This window comes from Panicum virgatum, chromosome 2K, assembly GCF_016808335.1.
Source record: "Panicum virgatum strain AP13 chromosome 2K, P.virgatum_v5, whole genome shotgun sequence".
NCBI lineage: Eukaryota > Viridiplantae > Streptophyta > Magnoliopsida > Poales > Poaceae > Panicum > Panicum virgatum.
Genome location: NC_053137.1, coordinates 5089440 through 5113000, shown reverse-complemented (window position 1 = coordinate 5113000; position 23561 = coordinate 5089440). Strand labels below are relative to the sequence as shown.

General features: G+C 47.3%; 3 protein-coding genes across 5 annotated transcripts; 1 reads left to right on the top strand and 2 right to left on the bottom strand.

The window, feature by feature from the left end:
* Positions 1–178: 178 nt before the first annotated feature.
* Positions 179–1608, bottom strand: LOC120662530 (3-oxo-5-alpha-steroid 4-dehydrogenase 1-like). The gene has a single exon (XM_039941662.1). The coding sequence runs from the start codon at positions 1285–1287 to the stop codon at positions 508–510; it is 780 nt and encodes a 259-aa protein (XP_039797596.1). The 5' UTR covers positions 1288–1608; the 3' UTR covers positions 179–507.
* A 2142-nt stretch (positions 1609–3750) lies between these two features.
* LOC120694980 (glycine-rich cell wall structural protein 1-like) lies at positions 3751–4125 on the bottom strand. Its single transcript, XM_039978314.1, has one exon. It carries the CDS (start codon positions 4123–4125, stop codon positions 3751–3753), a length of 375 nt encoding a protein of 124 aa, XP_039834248.1.
* Positions 4126–19357: 15232 nt separating this feature from the next.
* Positions 19358–21925, top strand: LOC120662506 (F-box/LRR-repeat protein At3g03360-like). Of its 3 annotated transcripts, XR_005670229.1 has the most exons (4): positions 19360–20331; positions 20466–20600; positions 20715–21663; positions 21792–21925. XR_005670229.1 is itself a non-coding variant. In XM_039941642.1 (3 exons), the coding sequence occupies exons 1-3, from the start codon at positions 19450–19452 to the stop codon at positions 21087–21089; spliced, it is 1392 nt and encodes a 463-aa protein (XP_039797576.1). In that variant the 5' UTR covers positions 19360–19449; the 3' UTR covers positions 21090–21925. The 3 variants fall into 3 exon arrangements, 2 of the variants coding, with proteins under 2 accessions (XP_039797584.1, XP_039797576.1); XM_039941642.1 differs by having other exon boundaries at positions 20715–21925; XM_039941650.1 differs by lacking the exon at positions 20466–20600 and having other exon boundaries at positions 19358–20331; positions 20715–21925.
* Positions 21926–23561: the final 1636 nt, after the last annotated feature.

Here is a 23561-nt window from a genome sequence, read left to right as displayed (position 1 = left end):
CCGCATTTGGATTAAGTCAAGGACATCGGATTAAGCAATTAACCAAACGTAACATGGACGATCCATTCATATACTTCGAGGTGTTCAACTAATGTGGAGCCTGTGGGAGTCTGGCAGATGAAATTGGAGGCAAGGCAACACTGCATCGGCCATCAGCATTCAGGACTCAAGCTCAAAATAATCTGAATGTAATGCCATCGATTTTCCCATGCATGGAGTCTCTTGGAAGTGCTGAAGAATGACTCAAAGAATGGCAGCGCAGAGGTCCGAACTTCAACCGGCGCTGAATCACCTAGCTTACAAACCTGCAAGTCTGCAACTCAGGAGAAGCAGCGGAATGCCTCGGCCCAACCCCAAAATTTCACATTTTTCTCCAAATTTTATTTTTCCTGACAGACAGACAAACACACTCACATTATTCAATTCAAATCAACACATCCAAATCACCTTGACCAGGTGGCCAATCTCCTGTAATCTGAACGCATACAGAGTACGCCCCCTCTCTAGCTACCAGACATACGGCACAAGAGCTTTGACCCTCGCCGGGAACTCCTCGAACTTGGACGCGTACCACTTCCTGGTGGCGGAGCTCCGGCCGGCGAGGTAGGCTGCCGAGCCGACGGCCACGACGAGCGCGTACACCGTCTGCGAGATCATGGCGAGCCCGAAGAACGCGACGATCTCGAAGAGGTAGTGCGGGCAGACGGCGAGCTCGAACAGGCCGCCCCGGGGGATCTTGTACCCCTTGTCGCCGCCGCCGGCTCGCAGCCTCGAGAGGAGGAGGTGGTGGTAGAAGTTGCCGGCGGCGCCGACGGCGAAGACGAGCACGCCCAGGCAGAGCAGGTCGACGGCGGGCTCCGGGAGGCCGCGGCTGAGGCGCTGCACGTAGATCATGGCCACGGCGTTGAACAGGTAGCAGGAGGAGATGAGCAGGGCCGTGCCGAGCGGCATGCTCTCGCTGTACCGATGCACGAAGAGCACCTCGAGCACCCGCTTGAGGAAGTGGGCGGCGACGGCGGCGCAGAGGAACCCCGCGCGCGTGCCTTCCACGGCGCCCGGCACGGCGAAGGACGCGAGCGCGGCGGCGAGCGCCGGGGCGTAGATCACGAGCATCCCGGCGCGGCTCGGCAGCAGGAGTCGCGCGCGGGCTCCGGCGCCGACGAACTTGGAGTAGGCCAGGTTCCCGCCGCGGAACTCGGAGATGGCCAGGACGGCCAGCGAGGCGGCGCACGCCGCCGTCAGGGCCGCCACGAGCGGCGACGGCGCGTACAGGAACGGCGGCCACATCTCTGCCCGCCGCGCTCCCCCGAAGCTAAGATGCGTACCGGCTTGCGAGGTCGGGGGTTGACCAGAGGCGAGGCGGCCCGCGGCGTGTGCTCGAGGAAGGCGGACGGCGAGTCGGATGAGGTGGGGAACAGACGAGAGCCACGAGGCGGATTACTATATACTTTTGCGGCCACGAAGGCGGAGGGGTCGGGGAGGAGTGAACGCGATAGAAAAAAGAAATCTAGCAGGCGAGGCACGGCCGGCGGCGGCCATGGCGGTCAGGGAAGAACAGTGACGCGTGGGAACGCGAGCTTGCCGCCGTTCGCGCTCTGTGCCGTAGCAAACCGCACGGGGCTTGCTAAAACGCGCGCGCGCGCTAGGAGAGTTTTCAACAAACGATTTCAGACATCATAGTTTTTTCTTTTTTGGAAACAACAGCCAGGTCCGCGCTGCTTGTACCGTGCATGCGTGCATGCGTAGCAGAACTATTGAAGGCATGTCCGCATGTGCCCCCCACCCCTCGAGAGTCTGCAGAAGCCCAGGCCCCAAGTGGTAGGCCCCTGCCTCCCCATTCACCTTCGGAATTTCCTTTAAACCCACTGTTATATATAATTGTACATACATAAATTATAAAACAGATTTATATTACAGAGATTTTTTTTCTTTTCAGATTCTTTCTTTTTTTACCTTTTTTCTATCATGTGTCTAAGTTCTCTTGATAAATTCTTATAGAAGTTGTAGAAAAAAGTATATCGAGAATTGTACTCAAAAGTTATATGATGAACTTGTGCGTTAAAAGATTTGTGCAATAAATCTTTCTGATAAAGTTAACACCATAGAAGTTGTGCAAAAAAGTTGTCCTCCACAAGTTATTTAAAAAACTATGTACCAAAATTTTATGTATTGTAAAAGTTGTGCTAAAAAGTTATTTTTTGAGAAGTTTAAGAAAGAATTATACATAAAAGTTATGTGTACTGTAAAAGTTATGATGAGATTTTATGTCTCCGAACATGTGTGTTATAAGTTATACACAAAGTTATATTTACAAGTTATAACTTTCCAAAGAAAAAAACTAATTGATTTTATACGGACAGGGATCGCTTTCCTTTTTAGGAAACAAATTATTCCGCACAACTTTCCAATTTTGGAACATTATAACCTATATATATAATTTGCAAGTATAATTTTTTTTGCACATCTTCACTGAAGCCAGATTCGTATTATAACTTTTTATGCTATACATAACTTTTACGTATAATTTTTTCTTAACAATTTGAAATTAATACTTTTTTAACACAGCTTTCACAGTGCATACAAAATTTAATGTGTAGTTTTCTAAAATAACTTATAGAGGATAACTTTTCAACACAAATTGTAAGAAGATGTTATCTGGAAGATTTCTCACACAATTTTTGTACGCACAAATTTACCATGCAACTTCTAAGCACAAGTCTTGGTATAATTTTTTAGTACGATTTTCATATAAAAGTTGTCAAGAAAACTTCAGACATATAGAAGGTAAAAAGGAAAAACTAGAAAAGAAAAAAATAACAACACTTATGGAACGTAAAAGGAAAAACAAAAAAATGAAAAGAAAAAAATAAATACCTGTAATGTCAATCATATGGAGGTGGGTGAAAAAAAATAACGACTCACGTGGGTGCGTGGAGTCTCACGTCACACGTTACGTAGAGATCGGACTGCGGAGAGCGCGGACAGCTCATCGCGCGCCACGAAGGGTCCTGACGCGCGATCGCCATAATGGAATCGCGAAACCGCACGTCTCTGGTGGTTTGCTGGGGCCTTCACACTGCGCCGACGATCCGCTGGATTTGATCTGGACCACTCGTTCCAGATCGGGCGGCCGAGACCATCGCTCGATTTGGCTGAAAGCCTGAAACAGCTGCGTGCGTGCTGTTGTGAGCTGTGAGCTCCGTAAAATGTTTGTAGTCCCGTTTCATAAAAAAAAAAATTGTAGTGCCTCCGTCTGCTTTAAAAGCTGAACATATGTAAAATAGTTATAAAATAGAAAACGTATCATGTGTAAATCAACCTCTCCGTACAAACTATAAAACTACAAAATACTATGCTATTCAATGATTTACATATTAAAGTAACAATTTTAGAAAATAAAAAAATAATTATCACCAGTTTAGTTGCATGCATTAACTTTCTATGTTTGGTTGTGTGCATTAAGTGAGCTAGGTTTCAGCTATATATAAGAGCATCTTCAAGAGCTTTTGTATATTGGGTGAGTTGACTAAAAACAAAAGGAGGCCAAAAAAACCCTATCCAACAGAAACTCTATCCACATCGTTTTGTATCCTCGTTTTGTATCCCAAGGGCAACGCTAGGCAAAGATGGATGGCGCTGAGCGCTCGCCATCCAACCCTTCCACGCTCCGAGGACCCAGCCCCCGCGTGCTTCACGCCGCGCCGCCCTCTTCATGCCGCCACCGCCCCCTTCCAACGACGAGGGCGAGCTTCACGCCGCGCAGCCCGCTCCCACCCCTCCGAGCCGAGCCCCCATCAGCCGCCCCCGTCCCCGCCATTCCGGGCCGCCGGCGAGCGTCGCTCCCGCCGTGCCCAGCCACCGCCGAGCGCCGCCCCCTCCATGCCGGGTCGCCGCCGAGCGCCACCCCGCCGTGCCGTGCCGCCCCCGCCCCCGCCGTCCAGGGCCCCTGCCGAGCTCTGCCCCCGCCGTGTCGGGCCGCTGCGGAGCGCCGCCCCCGCCGTGCCGAGCCGCCGCCGAGCGCCACCCCCGCTCCCGCAGTGCCGGGCCGCCGCCGAGCGCCGCCCCCGCCCCCACCCACCAGGCCCGCCGCCCAGCATCTCGGGCCGCCTCGAAGCGCCTGCCCATCGGAGCAAGAGGAGAGGATGTGGGGGAAAGGAAGAAGATCCCAAATGAGTATGACATGTGGGGTCCACTAGTACAGTAGTATATGGAGAGTGCAGTTTAAAGAGTGTTGGTTTACTCACGCTATAGGAAGTCTTTTATTTTTTTACAAAGCTTGTAAAATTTTAAATTTAGATAAAGTTATACAAGAGTTCTTAGAGATGCTCTAACGCCTGCAAAATCAAAGATGCTGCATGTGTAAAGAGTGAAGATTGGCCCACAGGTATAAGTAGTGCTTTGAGTCTCACGGTGGCCCTGTTCCGCGAGAAACGGTCTCTATCTACGTTTCTTAGCAGCCTGACGCGAAGGTTGGCGTGGAAACCAAAAGTGAAAATGCTGCATATCTTGAGCATAACGGACTCCATCTAGCCAACCAATCACCCCCTACAGCACAGCCGGCCACAACACCCTGTTTGATTGGCTTTTCAACTGCCCCAAAAGCTCAACCAAACGGAGCCAAAGAATGACTAGACTTGGGCCCCGTTTGGAGGGCTCCTGGAAGAGGCGGAGCCGGAGTTAGAGCAGTTGTAGCTCCACACTTTGTGACTCCACCAGTTCAACTAGAACATCTCAGAAAAGATTTGCGGCTCTCACAAAACTCACCCGCTGGAGCCGCGGGTGGAGCACCCCGTTTCGTGCCCTTGCTTGGGATTTGGACTGTCACTTGTCAACAAAGATTATGTGGCACTCAAAATGGTAGCACAGAGGTCCGAACTTAGGGGGTGTTTAGTTTCAGGGACTCGGAAAATAACATTCGTCATCGAATGCTTGATTACTAATTAGGAATATTAAATATAGACTAATCATAAAACTAATTACACAAATATGGCTAATTAGCGACATGAATTTATTAACCTAATTAATTCATAATTAGCACATATTTATGGTAGCACATATTTTTGTTAATCGAGGTTGGACCCCATTTCCATTTCACAACAGAAATACAAGAGTTAAAGTACTGTAGCGAAGATAAACAAGGGGGGGGGGGACAACCAGCGATTACACCCCTAATCTAACCTGCTTCAAGCTAGATTACAGGGGGTGAGCACCATTCCTAGGATTCCTAAGAAGGTGCCCACAAGGTAGTTCGACATATATCATTATCTAGAACAAGGTCCTCTAACGCAACAACCGCTCTAATCTGCCATTACTCAAAAGAAATCATCCAGCTCACAAGACGGCCACCACACCATCTTCTCTGTCACATATCTTCCTCTTGGTCACTTGCATCCCCTTCATTCGGTGGAAGTTGACGCAGCTGGACGGGACGCCGTGTTTCTCCCGCCAGGGGTTGAGGGAGTCGCAGTGGTGCCGGACGTGTCTGCTGAGCCAAAGCACGATGCGCACACGAGAGGATGAACTTCACACCAACAGCCAGCTGGTCCTGGGGCTCCGGAGTGTAGAGTCCTGCCCAAAAAACCATCAAAGCACAAACATGAATCACAATTTCAGCCGGGCTTCGAATAATTTTATTATCAAAGCACGCCCTGTTACTAGATTTCCATATTGCCCAACAAATTGCAGCAAAGCCCAGCATGTGCACCGAAGCACCATTGGGGAGCCAGAAATTCAACCAATTCTTATACTGATCCATATCTCTCGGGGTGTTATCAGCACCCAGACATGTGCCAATAATCCCCCAAACTACTTTGGCTATATGACATTGAAAAAAGAGGTAATCAACTGTTTCTGGGCAAGAACAGAAATGGCATGTGGGATCACCATCCCATTGTCTCTTAATCATGTTATCCTTGGTGAGGACGGCTCTCTGTTCAAGAAGCACATATTTTCTGCAGCACCATATTATCAAATTATAAACTAATTAGACTTAATAGATTCGATTTTATCTATACAATTAATTTTATAATTAGTCTATATTTAATATTCCTAATTTGTAACCATTTGACCCGGTGCACGAAGAGCACCTCGAGCACCCGCTTGAGGAAGTGGGCGGCGACGGCGGCGCGGAGGAGCCTCGCGCGCGCGCCTTCCACGGCGCCCGGCACGGCGAAGGACGCGAGCGCCGGGGCGTAGATCACGAGCATCCCGGCGCGGCACGGCAGCAGGAGTAGTCGCGCGCCGGCGCCGGCGCGGACGAACTTGGAGTAGGCTATGTTCCCGCCGAGGAACTCGGAGAGCGACAGGACGGCCAGCGTGGCGGCGCACGCCGCCGTCAGTGCCGCCACGAGCGGCGATGGCGCGTACAGGAACGGCGGCCACATCTCCGCCCGCCGCGCTCCCTCGAAGCTAAGCTGCGTACTGGTTTGCGATGAGGCGGCGGTCGGGGATGGCCCAGAGGCGAGGCGAGGCGAGGCGACTGGTCGCGCGTGCTCGAGGAAGGCGGAGAGGCTAGAGCAGTGGGCGGCGAGCCAGACGAGTTGGTGATCAGGGAAATTAAAAGGAGCCCCGGTGCGGTAGCGCCAGATACGACAATGTGCAGCCTCTTCTCACCTGAGAGCGAGTATAATTTTTTTTTCGAACAACCCAAGAGCGAGTATAATGGCCGGCTAGAAGCTTACGGAGTCCGACGTGGCATAAAAAAAATAGGAGAGAGAAATGAGCACCTCGCGAGACGCGTGCAAGGAACGAGCCGATACGCGCGCGCGGAGCTTCTATTGGCTACACTGCTGCACAACCTGCCGCTCATTGGCCGCGGCCGCGGCACCGCTCGCAGTCGCCGCTCGGCACTGCTGCAACAGCAGTAGTATTAAATATTATTTTCTTTTCGTCCTGCCACCGCTTCCATAGCCATGCTCTGAGCGCGCAGTGCTTTGCGGAAGCCACTGGACACACGACTTTTATTTTTTAAAGAAAAATCAACTTTTTATTTAACACTCCGGTGCAAAAGGACGTACACTTCCATGTGCCTAAAAGAAATTGCATCGTCAAATATTTTTATTTATATCTTTTCAAAAGGAATTTTATTTGTGCATGTTCAGTTTATTGAACAATTTCAGGAATTTTATTGTTGTTAATAATTAAAAAATCTCCAAAATAGACATGCAAAAGAAACTTTCTTATATGCCAAAATAGCCAATTTCATCCCTGAATTATTGTGCTTAGTTCAATTTCGTCTCTCAACTATGAAAACGTCCAAATCGGTCCTTAAACTATCTAAACTGGTTCAATTTCGTCCATTCCAATTAGCTGGAGTTTCAATTCAATTGAATGGACCATTTTACCCCGTTTTCTTTTAACATTAGAGCAGCACCGTCCCTTTTCTCCTCCTCTCCCATGAGAGCTGCACAGAACTCTCCTCTGTAATCTGGAGCGCCTGGTAGCTGATGGTGACTTGCGCGAGCATCCCCACAAACGCTGGTTCATGCGGCCAAACTCCACCTGCAAGGCCGGCAGCTGTTGCATCTTGTGCTCTCGTCATCTGTCGTCGTAGGAAGGAGCTGAACGCACACACATACATGCATCTTATTTATACTATAGGTAGGTAATAATTAATTGAGACAAGGAACGGAGGAGACTTAATAATTACGTTAATAGTGAGGTCCAGAGGAGGTTCCTGTGCAGCCGCCATGGGAGAAGGAGAAAAAAAGATTGTGATGCGCTAATGCGAAAAGAAAATGATGGCAAAATGGTCAATTCAATTGAATTGAAGCTCTAGCTGATTGGAATGGACGAAATTGAGCTGGTTTGGATAGTTTGAGGACCGATTTGGACGTTTTCATAGTTAAAGGACGAAAATGAGTCAAGCGCGATAGTTTAAGGACGAGATCGGCTATTTTGCCTTCTTGTATCAACACTTAATATTTTTTCCTCACGTGAAAAAAAGTGCATGTCACTTTCAAGTTTTTTCCTCTACACAAAAGAATTTGCATCATCCAAATGTTAATGAAGCACACATCCTCATTTATGGAAATAATTTCAAAGTTTTTTGTTGCTATTAAAAATATGCACATAACAAGAGCATCTTAGTTTTTCATGGTGCCAATGCATATCAAATAATATGGACATTATTACAAATTCATTAAAAAGACGTCTATTATTGTTTTTGACAATATGAGCACAACTTCATGCTAAAGTAGTTTTGAGTTTTACTAGCTCAGATGTATGTTTGACGTAGAATCGTATTATACTCAACAATTTAGATAGTTTCATAAAATATATAATTCTTGTGTATATTGACATGGTGTTTAGAATGCCAACTTTTGATGATGTCATATGTATGACATATGGGACCATTTACCATTTTTTTTACCAAAATATATCAATTATGGTCTCGATATGTTTGTATAATCATAAGCAACAAAGATAGTTTAATCCAATTAGCAGTCGTCTGAAGATGGTTAACGGAACAAGTTTGTGCAGCCACCAGTGATCGAATTGCCACGGCAAGGAGGGTGGGAAAGCACTAAGTGGATGACGGTACATTGTCTTTGCAGCTTTTCTCTGGAGATCTAGGAATCTCTTGTACTGAATATTCATACACGAATCTAAGCAGCCGTCGTCCATGTTTCCGAATCCGTGTTCCCCGTGGTGATCAGAGGGAGACACAAGAGCCAGGAGAGCAACGAGACGGATTATTATATAGTTCTCCGGTCAGGGTGCTCACGAGCTGCTGGGTCACGAACGTGAAGGAGTCGGCGGGAACAACTTGTCACGACTCACGAGTCCTCGTCGATCGCGATCCGTCCGATAGCCGCCGCGGCATCCACATCTCGCTTCGCGAGAGCAGGTATGCACATGTTGCATACCGGATGCACGGAATTCTTTTTCCCGGCCGGCGGCTGGCGGCTGGCGTCGCTAGTCGTTTGCCGGACGCCCGGACCTAACCATTTGATCTGAGCCTCTCTATTGGCGCACGCGGAGGATTTTACCGCCGAGCAATCGGATGCAGATGATGGGAGCATGATCCATATAATTCTACCATCTCAACTCCCATGGCCTAGGCTGACACCACCGTCGTAATTGCATCAACCATCGCTGACGAGATAGCTAGCTGTTACTGCTGATGAGATCGCATTTCTATCGAGCGCCGGGATCATTCCCGACCCAATTAGCCGGGCCACTGCCCACAGGTTCCTTCAGGAACGATGCTCGAAGCCAGGGAACCTCAGGGTCTGCCAACTGATCATGAGCTGACAAGATTGTATGTTTGCCCAACGAAGATTTCTGGCCTGCTGACCATCAAGCTGCTGGTTTGTTGCAGATTGCCGTTCACAAGCCGCCGCGCAGCTCGATATGATCTGCCATGCTGCTGACCTACTGTCAGTCGTTGCTCCTCGCCCTTGCTACCTACGCCGCCTCCGTTAGATTCAAACAGAATATAATGGAGTCTTACGAGAGGGGCACGGATCGGATGGAGTATGGACCTCAAGTGAAGAACGACATGCCGGCGGCTTCAGACGTTGAGGCCCTGAGGTCTTGAGGATACGGTAGTTCGATCTGATTTTGGAGCCGCGGCTTCGATAGATGCCGCAGATCTCGGCGCGGTCGTTGTGGAACCGCATATGGCTCCAGCAGATCGGAGAATCTATTTATCGCACGAGCGAATAGGATCACACACGTCGCAGAATGGGCCACCAACTGTTAGTATTACATTAACTTAGAACAAACTTAATATGATCATCTAGTCTACACAGTAGATCACATCTAGATTAACTAATGCGGATAAACATGAGAATTCGGTCCTTTACCGGCGGCCGTGGCGTCCATGGTCGTCGGTGCAGTGGTGATGTTGTCGATCGCGAGAGCGGAGTCGGGGACGTAGCGTAGTCGTTCCTTGAGCGACTTCACGGGGTAGCAGCATCCTTCAGGGCACCACCGAGACTGCCCCGGACGTGGCACTCGAGCTTTCGAGCCTTCCAGCGCGCTTAGAGATTAGTTAGGGTGGACTACGTGAGAATCACAAGGTTTGGGGTCAGGAAATCCTATGGGGTTGACCCTCTACTTATAGTCGCACTGTAGGCTTGGGGCCGAGCCCATTGGGCTTAGGTTTTGCCTCCCGATCACGGCAAAGCCGGACTCGGGATTTGTTTCCGAGTCCGAGATTTGGGGAATGGATACCCCCTTCTATTCATGTTGGTTATGAGTTGACCGAGGTCAAACTAACAAATCCAACATTCTCCCTCTTGACCGAAGGTCAACAACTTAAACTTAAACTAATGACTATTCGGTCATTGACTTAATCTAAACTAAACTAACGTCCCTCCTTAGTAAATCAATAAGTACCAGACCAATGCGCCATCAGCAGCACAACGGCATACTGGGACAACATTACTCATAGCCTTACTGAGAAACCTTGTCAGAACTCTTACTCTTATTTTGAGGAAATTTAATGGCCCTGAACCAGACTTGATCCAGGCTACTCACCAGACCCATGCCTAGGACATGCTTCTGAAAAAGGATTGGTGGTAGACCTTTTGTGAGCGGATCCGTAATATTTTCTTTAGTACTTATATGCTTAATCTTAAGTGTATTGTCCCGGTTTCTATCTTTCACGACACGATACTTAAGGTCTATGTGCTTAGAAGCACCATTTAGCTTATCATTTGCGCAAAAGAAAACTGCAGACTGATTGTCGCCGTACATTGTGATAGGTCTCGAGATACTATCAACATGCCTCAATGCCGGTATAAAGTTCTTAAGCTATACTGCCTGTCCCGTGGCATCATAACATAACAGAAATTCAGCTTGCATTGTAGATGCAGCCGTTACACCTTGCTTACCACTTTTCCATGAAATTGCTCCCCCTGCTAGTGTATACATATAATCGGAAGTAGACTTTCTGTCATCTTCATCACCAGCAAAGTTAGCGTCAATGTAACATTCAACCTCAAGGTTATCTGATCTCTTATATGTTAACATATAATGTTTTGTGCCTTGGCAATATCTTAATGCCTTCTTAACGCCTACCCAGTGAGCCCATCCTGGATTAGACTGACATCTGCTAAGTACTACAGCTGTAAATGCCAAGTTTGGACGCGTATAGACCTGCGCATACATCAAGCTTCCTACAGCTGATGTGTATGGAATATTACCCATCTTACTTCTTTCAAAATCATTCTTGGGGCATTGACTTCCCTTTAGCTTATCGTCCTTCTGCAACGGAACAGGTGACGTGTTGCTCTTATCAAGATTATATCTCTTAAGCATTTTCTCAATATAAGCTTTTTGAGATAATCCAAGTACGCCTTGGGCTCTGTCTCGGTGTATCTCAATGCCAAGTACATACGAGGCTTCATCAAGACCCTTCATATCAAAATGAGATGAGAGGAAATTCTTAGTCTCATGCAACATATTTTTATCGTTGCAGGCTAGCAGTATGTCATCCACATACAGTACTAGAATTATTAGTCTTCCACCCTTGACTTTAATGTAGATGCATCTATCTGCATCATTTTCCACAAATCTGAATTTCTTAATAACTTCATCAAATTTGAGGTTCCACTGTCTGGACGCTTGCTTAAGTCCATAAATGGATTTCTTTAATCTGCATCCCATATGTTCTTTACTTTTAATTGCAAAACCTTCTGGTTGTGCCATATAAATTGTCTCATCTAAGTCTCCATTTAGGAACACAGTCTTAACATTCATCTGATGTAACTCCATATCAAAATGGGCTACAAGTGCCATGACAACTCTGAATGAATCTTTGGTAGACACAGGAGAGAAGGTTCCGTTATAATCGATCCCTTCCTTCTGTGTAAACCTTTTGGCTACGAGCCTTGCCTTGAATATTTCTATCTTCCCTTTGGAATCACATTTGGTTTTGTAGACCCACTTACAGCCTACTGTTTTGACTCCATCAGGAATTTCTATTAAATTCCAGACCTGATTAGAACTCATAGACTTTAGTTCCTCTTCCATGGCTTCAATCCATTTAGTGGAATTCTCACTTTCAACTGCCTCTCTGAATATGGCAGGGTCATTAATTTTCCCAACATCATACAAATCCTTGCTTAAGTATGTCTCATAACAGTCAGAAAGAGCTGGTTTTCTTGGCCGAGTTGACCTTCTTAATGGTTATTGTACAACTGGCTGAGGAGCGGGTTGAGGCTACACTACTAGCGCGATTGGCGCCTGCACCTCTAGAGGTGGCGTCTTAGCCTCTGGAGGTGGCGCCTGCACCTCTGGAGGTGGCACGTGCTCCCCCGCAGCTGCCATGGTGCTGCTCATTTGAGGAATAACGGGTGGTACAAACTGATATATCATCGTAGGCTCTGGAACTATTGGATCGGGATGCTCAACCCGCAGTTCATCGAGACTGATATCCCTCTTTGAAAACTCTTCACTAATTCCCAAATCTTCTAAAAACGCATCCTGTCTGGTCTCAATGAACTTAGTGGAGCGACCAGGACAGTAGAATCGGTATCCTTTAGACTTATCAGGATAACCAATAAAGTGACAGCTCACAGTCTTAGAATCTGATTTCTTATGATATGGATCAAATAACTTAGCCTCAGCAGGACAGGCCCATACTTTTAGATAATTCAGAGACGGTTTCCTCCCACTCCATAATTCAAATGGCGTCTTGGGAACTGACTTAGATGGAATCCGGTTAAGTATATGAGCTGCAGTCTTTAATGCCTCCTTCCACAGCTCCACAGGCAAGCTAGAGTAACCGAGCATGCTCCGTACCATATCCATTAACATACGGTTGCGACGTTCAGCAACTCCATTTTGCTGTGGTTCTCCCAGCATAGAGTATTGCGCTCTTATGCCATTTTCTTCTAAGTATTTGGCAAATGGTCCCTTAATCTGACCATATTGTCCAAGCTTACCATAATATTCTCCACCCCTATCTGATTTCACAATTTTAATGGAAGTGTTGTGGTGTTTCTCAACTTCTTGTTTATAGACCTTAAAAATTTTTAGCGCATCTGAACGCTTACGAATGGGGTAGATATGTCCATAACAAGAATAGTCATCAGTAAACGTTATAAAGGAATCATAACCATCTACTGATGTCACTGAGAGCGGACCACAGATATCTGTGTGAATTAATTCTAACACGCCCGAACTCCTAGTGGCGCCTTTCTTAATGGTCTTAGCATATTTTCCCTTAATGCAGTCAATGCAGCGGTCCGAATCGGAGAAATCTAACTTATCAAGTATTTCATCTTTAATGAGACGCTCCATTCTCCCCCTCAAAATGTGGCCTAAACGACAATACCACAGTTTCGAAGATGTCTCATTAAATCGCTTGCGCTTATGCGAAATATTACCAACATTCATTACATAATCATTATCAAGAGGGAGAATATAAAGTTTGCCTTGCCTGACAGCAAGACCCACATTTATTGAATTAAACTTTATCACACACTTATTGTTTCCAACATCACAAAAATGACCCGAATCATCTAATGCTAAAACAGAAATTAAGTTTCTCTTTAAACTAGGAGCATAAAGGACATCATATAAATTAAGCTGGAAGCCGCCCGGCAACTCTAAGTGGAAGCTTCCAACGCCTTCAACTTCAACTGAAGTCCATTAGCCACTCTTAGGCTTCGCTCCCCCCTTCTTATAGTTCGGATCGAACGGAATACCTGTAATAAATTAGAGATGTGCACAGTGGCACCTGAGTCAATCCACCAAGTATTAGGAGAAAAATCCGCTAAAAATAACTCATCAATGAACGAAACAACATCATACTTACCTTGTTCTTTCAGCCATTCCTTGAATACAGGACAGGCTTTCTGAAGATGCTTGGATGAATCACAGAAAGAGCACAACATCTTGCCATTCTTAGTCTGATGGCGCTTGAACTTGTTGTTGTTGTTGTTGTTGTTGTTGTTGTTGTTGTTGTTGTTGTTGTTCTTGAGCCCATAGTTCTTGTTCCCTGTCTTCTTATACTTCCTTTGGCCTTGCTTGCTACTACCTGACTCATGCTGATTCTTAGGAGTGCCTGAAATGCTGAGGTTGCCGACCATGTTGACAACATCCTTCATCTTCTCAGTCTTAATCCTTTCTTCTTCTTCAACACAGTAGCTGATCAACTCACTGATAGACCAGACAGTCTTGTTGGTGTTGTAATTAATCTTAAACGCAACATACTGTGAAGGCAATGATGTCATGATGAAGTGCACCAGGAAACCTTCAGAGATCTTCATCTTTATTTCCTTAAGCCTGTTAGCCATGTCACACATATTGAGGATGTGCTCCCTTATGCCAGTCTGACCATTGTACTGAGAACCCACCAACTTCATGATGAGTGTACTAGCATAAATCTTAGATGACCTCTTAAAGTTCTCCTCAATCTTGGCCAGGTACTCCTTAGCATTCAGATCAGCCCCTTGAGCATTCTTAGTGGAGATGGCACCCTTGATGCAAGCACTGATGGTCTGCATCATGACCATAAGAGCCATGCAATCATATCAGTCCAACTTCTTATTTGGAGCTATACTAGCCCCAGTAGCAGGCGCAACATGCTTATCCTCCCTTAGTGCAACATCAAGATCATTCCAAGCCAAGCATGTGATGACCTTGCCCTTCCACTCATGAAAGTTTGCACCGTTGAGCGGCTCAATGTTGTTCAGGTAGGAGGCCACATCATTGACGTTAGTAGCTGAAAATAAGATCAATTAAACTTAATTTAGTAAGCATATACAATGAAATGCAAATAAAAGCATGATAATAATCCTACGTTGGTCCGATTAAAAGCATGCAATTAAATTTCAAAGTGCATCACCGTTGGAGAAAACAATTGAAATTCATCTTAATACTCATGATTAAAACAACGTTGGTCAGAAATAATCACAAGTTTACTCTAAACAAATTTCTCGTTGGTTCCATTTATTTAGAGGCATCTCAAAGTATAGTGGTGGATTTAATACAACACCAACATCTGAAAATAAATGTACTGAAAATAATGATAAACTTACTAAAAATAGGAACTTAAAACTTAATCGAAAGACTTAATTAAATTTGTGCTTAAAATGGAGCAAAATACACTGAAAACTTAAATGAAAAATGCTTATTTGCGTGCTGATCTAAAACTTGAAAGCGCAGCCCAAACCAGCGCGGCGGCCCGACTTAACGCAACAGCAGCGGCAGCCCAGCCTAGCTAGCGGACGCGGCCCAACTTGGCGCGGCCCAAAAACGCGCGCACAGCACAGTAGCGACGCGGCAGCGGTGGCCTAGTAAAAGTCGGCCCGAGCGCCAACGAGCGGGCCGCCTAATCGGCCCATGCAGACACGCGCGCGCGGGGCGAAGCGCTCCTGGTCGTTGATCTCGATCAGTGGCTGACGTTCGCCACCGCTGCCCTTAAATAGACGAAATCGGTGGGGGGAGGGGTTGAAACCCTAGCCATTTTCTCCTCCCCGCAGCCGCCGCTCTTTCCTCCGGCTGCGAGCAGCAGCCGGCCATGGCCGCGCGCGTCCTCCTTAGCTCCGGCCGGCCACAGTTACCTCCTCCCCTTGTGCTTATCTGAGTGAGAGAGAGGAAAGCCGAGTTCGTGGGATAGCCGAGACGCGAGCTCACTCGCCGGCGTGCATGGCGACGCGGCGGCGCCGGGGCGGCGAGGCTGTTGCGGAGGCGCTTGCCGGCGTGTGCGCTCCCCTCGCGGTGAGCCCGCGGCCGTCGAGGACCTCCACGGCGGCCCCCTGATGCTCATGGGCTTGGCGACCGGATCTGACGGGTCGCACGCGAGGCCGGCCGAACTGATGGCCGGATCTGCGCGCGCGCGGCCCGTGCCAACCTTGCTGATGGCTGGCTCTCTGGTAGGGTTCTTAACTTAGGGTTTAGGGTTAGGATTTGCTGATTTGTGTGTGTGTGAGTGATTCGGTGTTTCGTGCAATCCTTTTCCCCTTTCTGAGCTTACTCTTAACCTTAGCTTAATGGATCTAATCTAAAACATGATGAACACTTAGAAAACTTAATGAACTTATAGATCTAAGCATTCGAGGCTTATTGGTTAACTAAAAACTGATAGATCTAGTGTGCTAATCGTACCAAATGGATCTAGTGTGCTAATCGTACTAAAAATGGATCTAAGTAGACTATATCTAGGCTAACTGATACCAAATGTTAGTATTACATTAACTTAGAACAAACTTAACAGGATCATCTAGTCTACGCAGTAGATTACATCTAGCTTAACTAATGCGGATAAACATGAGGATTCGGTCCTTTACCGGCGGTCGTGGTGTCCATGGTCATCGGTGCAGTGGTGATGTTGTCGATCGCGAGAGCGGAGTTGGGGACGTAGCATAGTCATTCCTTGAGCGACTACACGGGGTAGCGGCGTCCTTCAGGGCACCACCGAGACTGCCCCAGACGTGGCACTCGAGCTTCCGAGCCTTCCAGCGCGCTTAGAGATCAGTTACGGTGGACTACGTGAGAATCACGAGGTTTGGGGTCAGGAAACCCTATGGGGTTGACCCTCTACTTATAGTCGCACTGTAAGCTTGGGGCCGAGCCCAATGGACTTAGATTTTGCCTCCCGATCACGGCAAAGCCGGACTCGGGATTTGTTTCCGAGTTCGAGATTTGGGGAATGGATATCCCCTTCTATTCATGTTGGTTATGGGTTGACCGAGGTCAAACTAACAAATCCAACACCAACGACCTTAGAAGAGGGGGGTGGGGGTGGTAGAGACGACCGGCGGTGGTGGCGGGTTGCAGGGTGGCGACGGCGCACAGTTTGACAACAAGTGGGCCAAGGACCGGGCGGGGGAGCTTGGATTGGAGTTGATTAGTGGCGGTGCAGGAGGCCGAGGCGCCGGAGGCGGCCCTAGAGCTGGAGAAGGTGGGGAGACGGGGGAGCAGAAAAAAGTTACCTGCGATGAATAGATGCCCCTAGTAGATCGGTCCACGCGGTGGCATCCGGACGGTGTCGCATGATAGGCGCAGTGCGGCACGGTCGCATAGAATTTTCTTCGGTATTTTTCTTACGCCTCCTACTCTTGCCACTAAATGAATTGATGAGGAACTCATGTTCCCCTGCTCTTGTCTTCCCATCCGTTGGATCTATAGATCTGAACGATAGTGATTTATAGGTATCCATGCAAACTAGTATCAACTTGAGAAAAAAATCATAGTTCGCTATGCAACTCAGCCAGCTCTCAACAGCTATGTCATCGTATTGTGAACAGAAATCTCTCTAGCATCATTTGTTGTACCGTGCAGCACAAAGCCTTGAACAGTCTCTCTCTCTCTCTTGTAGTTTAGGTGGGTTCTATTCTGGATTTTGTAATTCAGTCATTCAGGGTAATCCGGACTCCTTGACGAGTTTAGAAAGTAAAATGATCTTGTCCACATTGCAATGAGATAAAAAAAAAATATCGCTCACCAAGCATATATATGGCCAACAGGCCGGCCCGACTCGGCACGGCCCAATAACAGTCGGGCCGACCAGGCACGCCGTGCCCTACGGGCCATGATGCCCCGGGCTTCGTGCCTGGTCGACGGCTCAGGCACGACCTGTTGAGCCACTTTTCATGCGGGCCAACCCGATGAGCACGACCAATTTTATAGGCCGGGTCGGTCCGTGGCCCACTATGAGAGTGCACGCCTGCACGGCGAAGGCCGGGAGCAGCACGCGAGTGCTCCGAGTCCCTCTTTGTTTCGTATTCCACGAGCCAGCGCCTTACCAGTCCTAGGTTTACCAGAGCTCAACCAACCAAGGTCTTAGGCCTAACTCAACCCAAAAGACTAGTCTGTTGGATGAGGACTGCCCCACCTTATATATTGTGCTTCCCCACCATCAACTTTGACTAAATCAACTCTTCTTCCATCACATACACCCATCACGCATGTGATCTCCCGGAAGACGACGTTTTCCAGGCCGTTCACAGACTCTCCCGTCACCATGTAACCCCGGAGATATTTTAATTTTTTCAATCTTAGACTCTGATACCACTTGTTACTTGTTAGAGTGTATAGCGGAATTCGACCCACTGTCTATACCCACGAGCCGGCGTCTTACTAGGCCAAGATTGATCCATCGGAGCCCAACCAACCAAGGTCTCAGACCTAACTCAGACTAGTTTGTTGGGTGAGAACTGTCCCACCTTAAATATTGTATTCCTCCACCATTAACTTTTGATGTGTGACATCTAACAGGGTGTCTAGTTCTCCGGCGGTGATGGCCTTGACGGGGGTGCGGATCGGACGCGGCTCGTGCCATGCCGGTGATGATGCGATCAGATATGGCGTCTCCCAACTAACGGCCCGCGTCGAGGTTTCGTGTGCGAGTGCGAGGCCGCCTGACAGACTACTAGGCCTACGTACCGCTACAAACGGCACCCTCGTCGTCACGCTGTGCGTAGTACATGGCATATTCTACCGCTCAAGTAAACGTGCACGGGCACGGGCACACACGGCTACGTACACCAACGGAGAGCACTAGCTGTCATTTGCCTGTTGAGGCCCAACGCACGGTGGACCGGTGGGGTGGGATGTTAGGGTTTTGCCATTGAAATTGCAGTGGGCCGGTGGGGGTGGTGGGTTTTTAGTAAATTAGCAGAATGCAGACCTACAGCTGCAGACCTCCTGCCGCGCTTCTAACGGGCCGACTTTTTTTGCGAGCCGTGCTCGTGCCGGGCCATATGCCTGGGTGCCGCTCAGGCACGACCCTATGTACCGGGCCGAGCTGTGCTCGTGCCGAGCCAAAACTACAAGCTTCGTGCCGTGCCGTCGTGCCTCGGATTGCATGGACATTTATAGGAGGCCGAGCCAAAACTACAAGCTTCGTGCCGTGCCGTCGTGCCTCGGATTGCATGGACATTTATAGGAGCATCTTCAACAGATTTACTATAATAGATATCTATCTCTAAAAACTCCCAAAATATCTAAAACCCATCAAAAAATAGCTCCAGCAAATTTGGTGTATGGACACATATCTCTATTTTTTTTAAAACAAATTACTTAAATTTCTCTCTTCTTGATCCAAATATATCAATCCAAAGTCTGGATTGGTAAAACTGGATGCGTGTGGCAGGAGAGACCAACCACTCCCGGTCGGACGTTTGCCCGCCGCCTCCCCGCGCGGCCGCTGCTCGAGCGAAGGCCGCCGTACGTTACGCCGCTCCCACGAGGCCGTGAGCGCTGCTCCCTCAGTGAAACATGTAATTTTTTAATAGTTTTTATGTGTCTTGGACATTTTGCGAAAAATCTCCTGCAGACTGCAGCATAAGAGTATTGTTACCGAGTTATACCAAATCTGCTAAAGGAGAGCACAAAACCATAATTTAAATCTTTTCCTGTACCTAAAAGCAAATTTAGGTGTCTAGTTTTACTTGGAGATGCTCAAACCAAGCGGAATACCAGTGTTTCCCATTTGCCCTCAATCCCGGTCCGGCCGCCGGCCGCCGGCCGCCGCGCCGCCATTCCGCCATGGCGATGGACACCACGACTAGGAGGAGGAGAAGGCTGGAAGGGGAGGAAGAGGAGGAGGGCCTCGACCGCATTAGCGGCCTCCCCGACGCCGTCCTCGGCGAAATCGTCTCCCTTCTACCCACCAAGGATGGCGCCCGCACGCAGGTCCTCTCCTCCCGGTGGCGGCCCCTATGGCGCTCCGCTCCCCTCAACCTCGATCCCTGCGGCCTCTCGGTCGGCCGGGAGATCTCCCGCATCCTCTCGGCGCACCTGGGCCCCGGACGCCGCTTCTTCATCCCCAGGTACATCTTGCGCCCCGAAGGGGAACGCTCAGCCGCGACCCTCCTGGATGGCTGGCTCCGGTCTCCTGCCCTCGACAACCTACAGGAGCTCGATTTCCATTACGGAGATAGGTTTCCATATGCTCAAGTGAGTCCGCCGCCGCCGCTACCGGCATCAGTGCACCGCTTCTCGTCGACTCTTCGCGTCGCCAGCTTCGGCGGCTGCGGCTTGCCGGACGGAAACGCTACCGCCCTCCACTTTCCACTTCTCAAGCAGCTGAGCCTTTTACATGTTACAATCTCGGAGAGCTCTCTGCATGCCTTGCTCGCCGGCTGCCCTGTCTTACAGAGCTTGCTGCTATCTTTCAACAGCGGCTGCCGTCGACTCCGAATTGTGTCTCGTAGCCTTAGAAGCATTGGTGTGAAGCCAGGTCGGGGAGACTGCAGGTTGCAACAGCTCATCCTCGAGGACGCCCCCTCTCTAGAAAGATTGCTTTGTTCTTCATCTTTGTGTGGCAGAGTAATAGACATCTCAGTAATTTCGGCTCCAAAATTGGATACTTTGGGACCACTCGATGATGATTTCCCCAGACTCGACTTTGGCGCTACAGTTTTTCAGGTATATCTGTGTCCTCGCTTTCACCTTCATGAAAATTTCTTGGGGTGGAATAACTTTCACCCTCACAAGGAAATGTGGAATCCCAAATCCTGACTGATCATGATGTTTCCCTTGCTATTCTGTGGTGAACTCAGGGATCACACCTTGTTAGCTTGATAACAGTTATGCCCAGTGTGAAGATTTTAGCTTTAGTGAATGCGCATCTTAGTTTGGATGTGGTTATTAACTTTATGAAATGCTTCCCATGCTTGGAGAAGTTGTACATCAAGGTGACAAAACTTACCTCATAGCTGGGGACTAATTCTTTTGTCACATACTATTGCATCGATACTTGTTCTAAAGCTAGCTTCTCACCGTTTTTATGTTCATCTTTTATTCTGCAGACAGTAAGGCCAGGGGAGAAAAATGTGTGGTGTCGTAAATACAAGAATCTCGTCGGCACCCTTGATATTCGACTCAAGAAAATTGTGTTGTTAAGGTATCGAGGCAACAAATCACATGTTAACTTTGCCAAATTCTTTGTACTGAATGCAAGAGTGCTAGAGTCAATGGTTTTTGAGAACGAAGGGAAAGAAAAAATGATTAGTAATGAGTGGGCTGAAAAACAGCACAGCCTGCTCCAAACCAAAAATAGGGCTTCTAGGGGCGCCCAGTTTGATTTTGTGTGTCGTCCTGGACCGCTTGGCCAGGTGGGTATTGAGCTAGCACATGATTTGTCAACAGATGACCCATTTGTAAGGTTCCGTGACTGGTCCTAGGATATACTGTTTTAGCCAAACTTGATCAGTCTCTGGTTTGCAGTGTTTTGACATTCAGTATCTCTGTTCCTAGAATATTGTAATTTGTCAGCATACTAAGTGCAATATTTTGTTTTAACCGAAGAAGAGCTAATTGAGGTGGGGATTGTGATTATTTTCCACATGGCTCTCATTGGAATGATTGCCCATATCACATAAGCTTATCTTGTTCCAACCATGTGTAGAACTTTTGTGATAACCTGCATTAAGTTTTCTTGCTTTGCCATAGATGTAATGGAAGGAATCTCGTTTATATCTTGAGTTTCATCTACCTCTCTACCTCTTACTAACTCATTTACCTTGTTTGTAAATGGTTTGTGATGGTTACGTAATAAACATGGATTCAATCTATGCTACAGTTGGTTTCGCAGGTTCTCTTTGTTTTCCTTTATCAGGTTTGTGTGCATGTCTCATTGAGAGAGTAGTAGTGAGGGAATGTCTCTTTCTTTTTCTATATTTTTTCTTGGTTGAGGGGTAGATTGGAAATAATCACTGCCGAGGAGTGAGGAATCACAGCCCCACGGCCACGGGTGAGGTAATTCTCCAATCTCGTGTTATGTTACAAGTCTGTAGAGACTCTTTGATGCGGAATTGGGCAATCTTTCCAGGGTGATTAGTTGGGAGTTTTCTCTAGTGTTTTTGACTTCCTCTGTGGACGCACAGGAGATAGAAAACTATCAGTACTCGACGGATGGTGATGATGTGCCCTGGTATCATGTTGTCGCACCTTTGTATTGACAAATGAACACATTCTCAGGATGTGTTCTCGTTATAATAAGAGGTTGATGCTGGGTTCACTAGGAGGTAAAGCTATATATTCTTTTTTTGTGGGTAGTAGAGGTATAAAAAATTCTTATCTTATATGCATTTCGTTTCTTGTCTGACCAAGGCCTGAAGCTTGATTTACTTGTGGTCGTAGGCATTGGTTGCAATGTTTATCTGTTGTATATTTTGTTCCTAACTTCCAATGTTTATGCGTTGTAATATTTGGTATAAATATCTCATAACGACAACACTTTGGTGATTTGTTTAATAAATTTTGAGTTGACTGAGTAATATACTATTTAGGTTGAAAATATGTGTTATTTTTTAATCATTGTCAGCCTCTTGAAACATAGGGTGTGAGCAGCAAGTTGATTGGGTTGTTATACGGCCTTATGGGAGGCCAGATCTTAGGCTGTGTTTAGTTCGTGAAAAAGTTTGGGTTTTGGAACTGTATCACATTTCGTTGTTATTTGATAACTAATGTCCAATTATAAACTAATTAGACTTAAAAATTTATCTCGTATAAAACAGTAATACTGTGTAATTAGTTATTTTTTTAATTGCATTTAATGTTTCATGTATGTGTCCGAAGATTCGATGTGATGGATACTGTAGAAAGTTTTTTTGAACTAAACTGGGCCTTAACACACAAGTATGGATCCTGTCCAGTTACACCGGAGAGGCCCAAGCTTGCCAGCGAGTGCGGCGGTCACAAGCTTACATCGCCGCCACAAGCTTACATCGCCGCCACAGACGCCGACGGCTGGTACTATAGGAATGGCACGGCGTCGGCCACATCTCCGCAAATATTAAGAGTCACACGCCTGACTGGCAGTCAAATTATCACATAAGGTCCAATAACTATCTTTTTGTTTCGAAACAATTTTTTTCCGAACAAATTTTTTATATTGCTGGAACAATTAAAAAATTATTTTGGAACAAAAAAATTGTTCTGGAACAAATTTGACTGGATTACATATGTGGGCCCGTTTGTTAGGCTAGTTTAAATCCAAAACATAAAATCTGGCAAGTCTGCTGGGGGTCACACAGGTGATCCGCTGTGTCTATTCCTTGCTCGTGCGAGGTGAGCCATCGCTGAAGAAACTTGCGTCACTCGCCCCCACTGCCGGTCATCTTTTCTGTCTCCGGCAACTTCCACCGCTGGATCTGCCGCCCCGCAACCCGCCACCGCCACCGCCACCGGCCTTCCCTACCATCCTCTCCTCCCTCTTCTAAGTCCGGTGGACACCACAATCCCGGCAACTCCCTCCCCTAACCATCGCGAGTTTGAGGTGAAAAATGAACAGTGTCACAGCCCACCTGCATTCAATTTTTTTAATCTTTTTAATCTAAAATATTAAAAATAATCTAGCTCAAACTAGGTTTATGAGAACTAGCCTTTTTTTGTCACGCCACATGCATTGGCGTGGCTGGTGCGCCACGTTGGCCGGCGGCCGAGTAGCGCTTGACGTGGCAGTGCCTGAGTCACGCCACATGCACCGGTGTGATAACAATAAAGAATTCCATATGGTGGCAGTTAAGAAAGCTTAATCTAAAAACACATGACTAATTTTACTTGTGCCTCCTAAAATTATTTGGCTTAATTCATCTTCACAACTCACAAGGCAATTTGATGAGGATTCACAGGACTAATTTATCAAGTTAAGG

Bases quoted from the DNA above. Each gene is read 5' to 3' on its own strand.
- LOC120694980 (XM_039978314.1), bottom strand. From the start codon at position 4,125: ATGGGCAGGCGCTTCGAGGCGGCCCGAGATGCTGGGCGGCGGGCCTGG.
- LOC120662506 (XM_039941642.1), top strand. From the start codon at position 19,450: ATGGCGATGGACACCACGACTAGGAGGAGGAGAAGGCTGGAAGGGGAG. The intron at 20,332-20,465 runs GTATATCTGTGT...TGGTGAACTCAG, and splicing joins TTGGCGCTACAGTTTTTCAG to GGATCACACCTTGTTAGCTT. The intron at 20,601-20,714 runs GTGACAAAACTT...TTTATTCTGCAG, and splicing joins TGGAGAAGTTGTACATCAAG to ACAGTAAGGCCAGGGGAGAA.
- LOC120662530 (XM_039941662.1), bottom strand. From the start codon at position 1,287: ATGTGGCCGCCGTTCCTGTACGCGCCGTCGCCGCTCGTGGCGGCCCTG.